Below are 11,561 nucleotides of genomic sequence, written 5' to 3'. Positions count from 1 at the left end.
GAGGAGGTCACAAGGCTGGAGATGAGGGATGGGTTTGCAGCACAAGGCGCAGCCTGTGAGCAGGACCAGCTCCGGACTGCGCTGGGGCCAGGGCAGGAGCTGCTGGTGGAGGAGGCGCTTCCCAGGGACCCAGGCAGTGGTCCCATCCCTGGAGACATCCCAGGCCAGGCTGGACGGCGCTCTGAGCAACCTGAGCTGGTGAAGATGTCCCTGCTCATGGCAGGGGTGGCACTGGATGAGCTTTGAAGGTCCCTTCAACCCAAACCGTTCTGTGATTCTAAGGAGCAACTCAACGCTGGCAGGAGGTCAGAGGAACCTGTGCCAAGGGCCAGCATGGAAAATTATAACAATACTTCACGAGTGGAGCCAACACGTACCCATGGAGCCCACCCGCTCCCTGCAGCAAGGGGAAGGATCGGGGTGCCGGGGCACAGCTGACCCTTGCTCACGTTGGACGAGGCTGCTCTCTGAAGTCACCTCAAAATCTGCTCAGTCACCGGCCCACGGGAGACGTCACCGATGCAGTTATCGGTGGCGAAGAAGGGTGTGGGCCAGCCGAGGAGTCGCAGGGCATTCCTCCGGCAGCCTTTGCGCAAATACAGCAGCCAGGCACAAACCTCTTTCCTCCCTGGGTCCTGTTTACAGATCCGCTTGGCCCAGCCTGGGTGTTATTACTGCTAAGTGCACAGATAACACCATCAATATGCACACTGCTGATAGCAGAGGGGCAAACAGCGCTCCCAACGCTCAGCAGCTTTTGCTCAGGTCCTAAGTAAAGGCAGCTCCTCAGGGCAGAGCAGGACAGTGATTTGTGTGATTGATCCAATTAGTTCAACTCATCCGTCTCTGCCCCTTCTCCTGCATGTTTGCTTATTTAATGACTTGAATCTATTGACACAAGTTTAACCACGTTAAACAGCTGCTCTTCTTCAGCATTAAGGCAAAATTATGGGGATTAACCAGTCTCCCAGGGCTTTACAACTCCTCTGGGTTCAATCCCAGCTCCAAAGCCAGGAGAGGGCAAGTCAGGCCAGGAAGGATGCCTCATCTTTGCAGCCCAGATGCACAGTCCCATCGGCAAAACCACTGGGGCACGGCAGGCCGCAGATATTTATTTCAGACCCATCTTTAAAGGGAAAACCTCTAGTTTCACTCAAACTTATTTACCTCAAGATACATTCAGACTCCAGGCTTCCATCTCTCAGTTTTGCGGTCATTGAATTTAGAACCACATGCACCAAAAAATAGCCAGCTTTGTTAACATCTCATATGTAAACCACTGGCTTTGTCCAATGAAGACACTGTCAAACAGCTTTGGGAGATGCCTGTTGCCCCTAAACTCTAGAATGAGGTCCAGAGAAGAGCCAGGAACCCCAAGGAGATCCTGATTGCACCCAGGGGATCCCAGAGCACCACAGTGAGGTGCAGGGACACGATCCTCCAAGCAGGCTGGAGACGTTGATGCTTTGGGAGAAGGCAGAACGAATCTAGCCATGGGAACTGATGGAAACCTGCCCAGATCAAAGCATCCGGGCTCCCCGACAGCAGCACAAGGGTTTGGTCAGACATTAAACATGACCGTTTTGCTGGCAGACGGTAAGTTCGGTGGCTGCACTGACACACACCGGGCATTCTCGCCTGGGAGCAATGGGCCCCTTTCACTCTTGTTTTCCGTCCTTTTCGTCACATCCCCACGCATGATAACCTGTGCTCCCCCACCCACTGCTACCCCATATCAGCTTCTTGGGAAGTGTTTCATAGGTCTGAGCTCCCAGCTCACCTGTTTGCCAGCGGCAAGAAGCGCAGGGCTTGGGGGTTCATCCCGGGACACGCAGGCAGCTCCGCTCCTTCCATGGACAGGTCCAGCCCCTCCTCATGGACCCTCTGTGCTCACCAGCTCAGCCAGGAATGCCAAATCCCCATTGCCACCCACGAAACCAAGGAGATCAGCCCAGCAGAGAGTCCTAAGACAGAAAGCAGTTTGCCCTGAAATGGGAAATGGAACAGGGAAGGCGCAGCTTGGAGCGAGAGCATCCCTGACCCCGCACTGCTGCGCCTGCGGGGTTTGCACATGAGGGTCCGGCTCTAAAATCGGCATTAACAGGTCACAGCTATCACCGCCGACAGAAACAACCTTTCTGCCACAAGTGCATCAAATTAGCATCATCCCTGCACTTGGGCTGAACTGTGACTTTTGCCTTTAGGGTCAGTTTGGGTATCTGCACCCTGGATAAAGGCACAAAGTAATGGCCCACTCGAGGAAAATAAAAGTCTTAGCGTGTGCCTGAAAACAAGGGAGTGGGGAACTCAAGTGGATTTTAGTCAAAACAGTGTGGCTAAGCACTCCCAGCACAAGCCTGTGCCAGGAGATTAGCTCTAGACTCACCTGGGCCATGGCACAAATTAGTCACCGCAGCTTGTGGTTTTACCAGTTGGCACATCCTGTGCCGAGGCCATTGACATGGGGCAACCCAGCAGGTGTATAAAGGAGCTGATCCCCATTGGCTGCCCTTGGCAGAGCCGAGAGCTTCTCACCGAGTAATTAATGCAATGACAATAATAGACCCAAAGTAAACAAGGTGGAAGGGAAGGAAAAAAAAAAAGAAATCAATGGGCCGAGAGCAGAGGCCACATTCACATTCAGTGGGGAGCAGTCCTGGCGGCTCGTGCTGTTGGGAAGACTCACATGCATCCTGGTGACGCTCTGGCGAGGGGTTTGAACATCGGCTGTGACCGGAGCTGTGTCGGCAGCTGCTCCCACGCGCCGGGCAGCAGGAGACCAGGGAGGTAAGAGCCGGGGCTCGGGGTCCGGGGTTTGGGGTCCAGGGGTGTGAGCAGCCTGGGCTGGGCACTCAGGTACCCCTGGTGCAGCCTGGACGCGTTTACATCTGATCCTGCTGATTTTACGGCCGCTCCCCTCCCTGCCCCGAGCCCAAAGCGGAGGAGTTACGGTCCTGGGAGATGGGAGGGTATTTGCTCCTGCACTATCAAGTTAGGAGAGTTTTGGAGCCAAATAGGGAAGATTTTAGGATCAATCTCTATTAAGAGAAGTGCACTGAATCGCCAGAGACCAAAGGGAGACTGAGCACCTCAGTGCACGTGCAAAGGAAGAGGGAAGCACTAAAATTTCAACCCTTTCTCAGACAATTTCTCCCCTGAAACAACTACAAATAACTCCCCCAACCTCAAAGATATCTCAGGGCTCTTCTTTCACTCCAGCCACCCCCCATCACAGCCACAGCCACTCTCTGAAGTGAAAACACTTTTCCAGGTACTGAATCTACAGAGCGGCTGATATCTCCTGATTGCTGCACACGAGCAAGATTTCTCTCTCATGGGCAACATGGTTCTACCAAGATTTTTCCAAAAGCTGGACAGAAAAGCCCCCAGGCTCTCTCTGTCTATTGGGTCAATCCTTCAAACTCCTCTGCATCACTATGCTCCTGGCTCTGTGCTTTTTCCTCTTTGCTACAAGTAGAAAAAGAAAGAAAAACAGGTTTTACCTTAGTCCCAATCTCAGCCCGCCTGGGTGGGAGGTTGGATCTTCTCCCAGCAGCTTGGATCAAAACCTACAGACCCTCTTTTAATTCTCTCTATCTCTGCTACCATTTGTACGACCACACAAGGAACGTGGTGCAACTCTCACAGCTCCAAAACACACAGAAGCGGTTGGACCCATCAACCAAAATCAAGCAGCTTTGAATTCCAGAGCAGATCTGAGCTTGCTCTGTATTTCCACCTAACCCTTGCAGCAAAGGGACCGGAGGGAGCCCGAATCCAGGGCTGTGCGCAGAGGACGCGTGAAAGGTGAGGGTGGGAATGGTTTGGACCCAACAGCTCCCAGTTCTGGTGGGGTCAGGCAGAGACTTCAGATCCCCATTTGAACACAGGTGTCGCTGGACAGGTTTTGGCAGAAGGGCCTTTTCCCAGTGCCCCACAACGACTCTGCCCAACGGGAGTTTTTTTAATGCCTCATCTGGGCTAAACAGTAATCTCTTTTCCTCCACATCCAGCTGTCAGAGCGGGAAGAGGAAGCCACAGAGGGAGGTCACCCCACAAGCGGCTTTTACAGCAGAGAACATTTCAGCGCATCCTCAAAGACCTTTTTACTTTTAACCTCCCTTTTGTTCAATGCACCAGGTGACCCCTGGCTTGACAAGCCATGTCAGGCAACAGAGCCCCGAGACAGAAGCCCTGCCACCACTGCAGGCGCAGGTCGGCCTCGGCCCCACCGGGCATCTCCATGATCCACTACGAGAAGTCCTGGCTCTACCGTCACTGCTCCTCGGTGCAGCAGGGGGACAGGCAGGCTCAGAAAGCCGGGCAGCTCTTCTCTGGGCTGCTGGCCATGAACGTGGTGTTTCTGGGCAGCGCCTTCATCAGCAGCATGATCTTCAACCACGAGGCCATCACGCTGGCGGACGTCTGGGTCTTGCTCTCCATCCTCAAGGTGTTATGTGTGTGCTGGATCATCTACTACCTGCTGGGCACCCGCCGGCGGCTGCACGCCGTGGTGTACCGGGACTCCCACGCTGGGCCCATCTGGATTCGGGGTAAGTTCTTCTTTTATTTATCATCTTGTGCTTTTCCCAGTGCTTGATAGAGAAGATTAAAATAAAAAATCTTTCCTCAATAGTGGAAGAGCAGATGTAGGTAAACTGTAGTTAGGCTGTAGGAGATGTGTAGGTTGCAGTTAGATTATAATTAGATGTACAGGAGATTCCCAGTGCCCTCCCAGTTTGCAGGGTGAGGCTGAGGGAAATCAGAGGCACAGTGGAGGCCACAAAGGAGAACCACAGCAAGCTGGAAAATCTTGAACGTGGCTTCCCTTGAGCCCTCAGTGCAACCTCCCCCTGCGGTCCCTTCACAAAGCACAACCCAGGCATCTCCCAGCATGGTTGGAGAGACGTCAGGAAGGTTCTAGGCATGGCCACTTTGCAAAGTGAGAGGACAACGACTGTGTTTACCCTCCAAGGGCGTCAGTGGCCCCAGGCCACCCTCATCCCTGTTTAACGTCACAACTGTCCTGTTCCCAGGGGAAGATACCCGGCCAGTGAGTCACATCCCAGTGACACGAAAGTTTTCCTGGGAGACTTCCCATCCGCAGTTGCCCCACTTGGTGAAACGGCGCTTCCCCGAGTGGCCCTGCCACTGGTCTCTTATGGAGTTCCTAATTAGCATGTGGTCTCATTAACTGAGCACAAAGAATTAAACGGAAGAAAGCTGCAAAGTGCCCGAGCACCTAGAGCTGCAGAAAGGTGTCAAAGGTGAAATGAAAAACAATTTGAGGGTCTCAGCTGCTGCAGGTTGGTGCTGCCAAAAGCCCCAGCAGATCTGCATTCAACTCAGGTTTTCTCCACAAGGCAGAAACCATCACCTGCCATTAGCTTACCTCTGTCATTCCACATTGCACAGAAAACGCCCAAAATCCTCTTCCCACAAGAAAACACCTGCTATTGTGTCAATACCTTAAACCAGCCAAAGCACCCAGGTTGAGGAATCAGGCTCCCCTTTGTCCCCTTCTCTCAAAATTGTGACACTTCCAAACGGAAAGGGCTCCAACTCCACTCAAATCCAACAGCGCCAGGTCCACAGTCCCCAGCCAGACCCAGATGCTCCACAAACGCGCCTTTGTTTATTTACTGGTGCTTTTGCTGTTTGCCCAGGGTCAGTGCTGCTGTTCGGCAGTTTGAGCATCCTCCTGAACGTGTTTCAGATCAGCTACAGCGCGATTCTCATCGAGTGCAAATCCGGAGTGGATATTGTGTTTCCCAGTATTGAAATTGTTTTTATCTGTGCCCAGGTACTATATTTTATCCCTCTGGAAATTTGCTCGTTCTCTCCATCCCATTCCTGGGACCCCAAGGGTGGTAGGGTGGGAATTTGGGAGACTTGGGAAAGTGGGTGCACGTGAGGCATTCTCACGAGCACTAATGGCATTAAAGCATCACACGTCATTTCAAATACCACCCACACTCCTCATGTGCCAGATTGAGAAACAAAGTAGTAAGATTTAGAAAGAAATCATTCTAGCAATAACTGACATAGTGTAGGATCCAGATGGTTTTGTTTTGAAGCACTGAAGTAGGGAGAGAGAGAATTTCAGATTTTACCAGAGAGGTGCTTGTGCACCAGTCTGAGTCCCAGCATCTCTATTTGCTAAGGCATATCCCCACCAAAATCCCACAAGAACATTTCACACGATTTCCAACTTGTTACTCTGACAGCAACTCTCTCCTTTCCAGACCCAGAGCCATATTCAAAATGTAAATAGCCCCCCTCACTACAGCAAGTACCCCCATAAATACACATATAAGGCAGAGAAAAGCAGATGTAGAGCTCCCACGGCGTCAGGCACAGGTGCACACATGCCGTGGCCTCGCGGGGATGCCGGCACACGCCTCGGCCCGAGATGCAGGCGCACGCACGCCCCTGCACGCCGGCGGCTTTGCTCCCACTCACACCCGTGCTGCTCACCCGCCTGTCCCTCCGCACGGCGCAGGCTGCCAGCGCCACCGGGCTCACGTCCTTATCGCTATCCATTCGCAGGCTTTTTTTCTGTGGCATCACTCGAAGGACTGCATTCAAGTCCAGCACAACTTGACCAGGTATGAAGAGGGGGTAAAAGCTGCCCTCTGCTCTAAAGAAACTCTTCCTTGCTGTCTGCTTGTGATCTCCCTTATTCCCGCTAGGATAGTCTTCACCTGATCTCACACAGACTCTATGTTGTGCATCACAAGAACCAAGCTATGACTTGACCAGACCCATCCTCCTCCTTGGTCTCACCAGCTCCTTCCTCTTTCCACTACAAAGCTCGTTGCTCCCTCCTAACCCAAATACCTTCCCCCCGCACGGCTCAGGGAACGATCCTGTGCCTGGAGGATGAGGTGGGTTCACCTCTCTGTTTCTATCACTGTGAGATGTCTCAGCCTTCCCTCCCTCAATTGCACACAGACCTGGGCTGGTCTGAGCTCTTCGTCATAGGATTTAGTTTTTACGTGGTCTTGCAAGGAGCAGGGAGTTGGACTTGATGATGCTTATGTGTCCCTTCCAACTTGAGATATTCCATGATTCTGCAACCAATAAGCCTGCCCTGCTCCTTTGCAAACAGCCAAATGGGAACACGTTCAGTCATATCTGTGTGTGCAAAGTCACACACTGATGCCCCTGCGCACATACGCACTGTGTTTGCACACACCGTGTGTGGGTCAGCAAAGAGGGCAGGTGGACGCATAGGTTGTAAACGATCTCCACAATCAACGTACTGGAGAAGTGTCCTTCTCTTCTCCCAGGTGTGGGCTGATGCTCACCATAGCCACCAACCTCCTGCTCTGGCTCTCGGCCGTCACCAACGACACCATCCACATGGAGATCGAGTCTCAGCTGCGCGAGGTGGAGCAGCGATTCACAGGCAAGGCTCCTGTTTCACATCTCTTTGGGTGAGGCTAACATAGATGATCTCTGGGGAGAAAACAATTCTTGATCTCCACAATTCAGATATCACAACCAATTCTCCCAAATACTGTGATTTCCCTGTTATTGGAGGTTGTCTTGAGAAAATGGGCTGCAAGGGGAGAACACCTTCACATGCAAGGGGAGGACTTGACATGAAACCTTGGAACTGAGGGCTAGAAAAGGAAAAGCCCACCATAAATTAGTGTTCTTGCTCACATTTACCTGTCAACTGCAAGCAAAAGATTGTCAGACTAGAAGAGACTTGCAGAATTGCTGTGCTTTACTTTCTGAGGATACAGAAAAACAAAATACAGGTGAACTGATATTCCAAGGGTAGAGATAGAGGAGGCTTCACTGTGAAGGAAGGGGTGCCCCCTCATCCAGCACCTATGGTGTTGATCAGGAGTCTAAGTATTTGGGAAAAGACATTTGCTAAACCCTGTTGCTCAGAATCCTTGAGGACTGAGTGGCAATCACTTCCTACTGATCATAGTTTTTGCGATACACAGACAGATGTTGTGCCTGCACACAAGAAACTCCCAAAGATACCCACGAAATCCAGGCCATCTCCCTCGTAATTGTTGCTTTCCTCTTCTCATGTTCCAGGCAACCAGACTAGTTCGTGCACATGCCCAAACAAAACCATCTGCAAAGTCTTCCAGAAGGGCTACATCCTGCTCTACCCCTTCAACACCGAGTACTGCCTCATCTGCTGCTCCATGCTCTATGTTATATGGAAGAACGTGGGGAGACGCCTCAGCCACCCCCACATCCCTCACGTCAAGCCCAATTTCAGGCTCCAGGGGGTGGTCTTTGGGCCACTGCTGGGCGCCACTTCTGTCGTCATCGGGATCTGTGTCTTCATGATCTACCAGATCCAGGCCACCGGCTCAGTCCCCAACATCCAGGCCTTCGTGATGTATTATTCCTACTATATTGTGCTCCTGCCTGTAATGAGCGTGAGCGCAGTGATTGGGACGGTCATCCACGCATTGGAAAAAAAGGAGCTGGACACACTGAAGAACCCAACCCGCAGCCTGGATGTGATCCTGCTGATGGGAGCGGCCCTCGGCCAAATTGGCATGTGCTACTTCTCCATCGTTGCCATTGTGGCCACTAACGCCAGGGACCTGTTGAACAGTCTCATCCTGTCCTATTCTGTCCTTCTCATCCTTCAGAACATCACCCAAAACGTCTTCATCATTGATGGGCTTCACCGGCAGCCTGTCACAGCAGCAGCCGAGGCCAGACACAACGGACGCACCGGGCAGCGTGGGTCGGCTTCGGAGCTACCTGAAGAAGCAGAAACCACGGCAAGCAGCAGACAGGAACACACACAGACCTCTCCCGACAAAGCGGAGGAGGTTAAAGAAGAGCGGCCTCAGGAAGGCCACAGCCAGAGACGCGTGAGCGTGCTGGAGCTGGGGCAGGAGATCCGGAAAGTTTCGCTGTCCTATATACATAACTACTCTCACCTGAGTTGGAAAAGAAGAGTTTTAAGAGAGATCTCATTCTTCTTGGTTTTGTGCAACATCATAGTAAGTATTGTTCTCTCTGCCACATGGCAGTTTGGTTGAGTCATTGAGACCTGTGATACACACGTGCTTTTTCCTTTCTCTTGGGTCACTATGCCAGACAAGACATCTTTGCCCACCAAGGTTCAACCTACTGGCAGGGCAAGTCAAGACTGTTTCTTCTGTTAATATCCAAAAAAAAAAAAAAAAAAATCGCATAATTATAAGGTCACCCTTTTAACCTAAGAGTCAAATACAGCTACATTTCCTGAGCACAGGAAGGAGACAGCTAATAAATCCTCATGCGCCAAAATTTTAGCCTCTGAAAAAGTTATCAAATTCATTAAGGGTGTTTCATAAGAAAGGTGGAGAAGCAGGAGGCACCAGCACTGAGTCTTTGTAAACATGAGTCTCCAGGATTGAAACTCACCCAATAAAGCACACTGTGCTCTGGGATCTTGAATTGACATTGATTTGCAGCACAGCCTTAATCCAGTAAAGACAAACTGGCCAAGGAACCAGTGAAATTCTGTAGAAAGATGAAAGTGGCTGGGGCACAACGGGGCCATCATTAGGTTTCCAGGAATTTCATGGGGTTTGACTTAAAACAAGGAGTCACCAGTCTAAATGGAGGATTTTCCTTCTCTTCCCTGGCAGTGAGACTCCTGTGATATTCTTGCAATATTCCTACAACCACTTGAGCCAGTGCAGAGATTGAAGCACAGGTAGGAGACAGCTTGTCATCCTCTGACTTTCCTCTGTTTTCCTTACCCCTCTTCAGCTCTGGGTCATGCCCACCTTTGGGGCTCACCCCGTCTTCGAGAACGGACTAGAAAAGTCGTTTTACGGCTACTCCACCTGGTTTGCCATCGTGAACTTCGGCCTCCCGCTGAGCGTGTTCTACCGAATGCACTCCGTCGGGGGACTCGTGGAGATCTACGTCACAGCCTGAACCAAACCGACTCCCCACCCCACAGCCTGGGGTGAAATGATGCTGAACAAAGACGCAGTAAGCAGCAGACATGCACATGGAAGCTTTTAAGCTTTTTCCCTCTGGCTTCTGCTTTGACTTCTCCTTGCACAACATCTCTGTGAGTTTCAGAAGAAAAGGAGGTTGCTTTATATTATCATTTTTTTCTCCATAGAGAGTAGACTTAAAGCCCTTTAACAGGCGCACTGCTCCAAGGAAACATGCACACTGGTACTTCTCTACCAGCGATCTACCAGTGGATGCTGTGTGGTAGCCAGTGGGACTTTACTATCTCCTATTGAAATCTTCCAGATAAAAGAATACAAGAGCAGCCTTCAACAAAAGCAATTAAAAAAATAGAGGACCTACACTCCACAGAAGTTTAAACACTCACAGTCCAGGACCACCAGCCCCAGCACCGCTCACCATCCCACCATCCTGCAGCACGGAAGAGACCGATCGGCACCAGCTGCTCCAGAAGCTCCCACACCCATTCAGAAACAAACCAAATGTAGACTTTTTTATGTGTAATTTTCAATAATATATTGGTAGTTGCTCTAATGGTCAGAAGAAGGACTACTTCTGTTTGTTCCTGGTGCTGACATCTGGCACGTGAACTTGTGTGAGTGCTGTAAAACCCCAGAGCGCCAGGCTCCTGCAGCTCTCAGGACTGAGGAGCAGGACAGGCCTTCAGCCCTGCACCCGGCTCAGTGCATCTTTTCTCACTATTGAAAAACAGAAGCTATAACGTTACTTTGCCTTGCTAAGAATAAACACTATTTCTCCTCACAGAGCCTCAGGTGAGCAGCACTCAAGAAGTACTCTGGCTGATCTCTACTTGACCTGACTCACGTGGGATGTTCTCACCAGCGTGTAACAGCAAAGGTCCCAACGTTGCAGACAGAGCTGGTTCAAAAAAAGAGCTCCTGCCCCATCTGCTGTGAACCCCTCCCCACCCCAGCACTGGGATCCTCACCACTGCTCTGTACACACACAAACATTTTGCAAGGCGCACCGAGCACCAGGGAACAGGTGCAGAGCGTGGTGCCTGCCCAGAAACCATCAGTACCTGTTCCGTAGGAGACGCTTTGTGAGCACATGGGGAGAAAGGGGGCTTGTGACTGTGGGTCCCAAATAGAGAGCCTGATGAATGGAAATAAAGAGATTTAATTTTCATGTGTTATCTTGTGAAATCTCCAGGCTCGCTCTGCTCTCAAAGTCAACTGACACTGACTTACACCACTCTTGTGTCCAGAGGTTAGGAGATTTAAGGGCAGGACTTGTTTTCTAATCAATCAATTTTTTGCTATCAAAATCTTTCATAACTCTTAACCGAGGCCAAAGTAGCATAGTACAAAAGGCATCTAATTATTGCTTCTGTTCCTCTATTATTCCAATCCCAGAAATGGCGTGGGCTTGGGATCAGAGCCTATTTATGGTGTTTCTTTCTGATCCCCTAAAAAAATAAATTTAAAAATAATAATTAAAAAAAAAAAATCAAACTCCCCCAGGCCAGTAACAGTGACGAGAGGTAGAAACTCCTGACCACACACATCCCACTGCCTTCATGATTCAGCTTTCAGGCAATGACAGCACATTTATGTGAAACTAAAAGTGAGAAT

At 50.8% G+C, this 11,561-nt stretch overlaps 1 protein-coding gene across 1 annotated transcript; it reads left to right on the top strand.

The window, feature by feature from the left end:
- Window positions 1-4,162: 4,162 nt before the first annotated feature.
- Window positions 4,163-9,921, top strand: OTOP3 (otopetrin 3). Its single transcript, XM_065852565.1, has 6 exons — window positions 4,163-4,553; window positions 5,667-5,803; window positions 6,550-6,608; window positions 7,293-7,411; window positions 8,062-8,993; window positions 9,751-9,921. Exons 1-6 carry the CDS (start codon window positions 4,163-4,165, stop codon window positions 9,919-9,921), a joined length of 1,809 nt encoding a protein of 602 aa, XP_065708637.1.
- The last annotated feature ends 1,640 nt before the right edge of the window (window positions 9,922-11,561 follow it).

Source organism: Patagioenas fasciata, chromosome 18 (assembly GCF_037038585.1).
Source record: "Patagioenas fasciata isolate bPatFas1 chromosome 18, bPatFas1.hap1, whole genome shotgun sequence".
Classification (NCBI taxonomy): domain Eukaryota; kingdom Metazoa; phylum Chordata; class Aves; order Columbiformes; family Columbidae; genus Patagioenas; species Patagioenas fasciata.
The sequence above is the reverse complement of the archived record's forward strand: the minus strand, read 5'-3'. Positions and strand labels throughout refer to the sequence as shown.

Excerpts from the sequence above, each read along its gene's own strand:
- OTOP3 (XM_065852565.1), top strand. The coding sequence starts at position 4,163 with ATGTCAGGCAACAGAGCCCCGAGACAGAAGCCCTGCCACCACTGCAGG. Across the intron at positions 4,554-5,666 it reads TGGGCCCATCTGGATTCGGG|GGTCAGTGCTGCTGTTCGGC; the intron begins GTAAGTTCTTCT and ends CTGTTTGCCCAG. Across the intron at positions 5,804-6,549 it reads TTGTTTTTATCTGTGCCCAG|GCTTTTTTTCTGTGGCATCA; the intron begins GTACTATATTTT and ends ATCCATTCGCAG.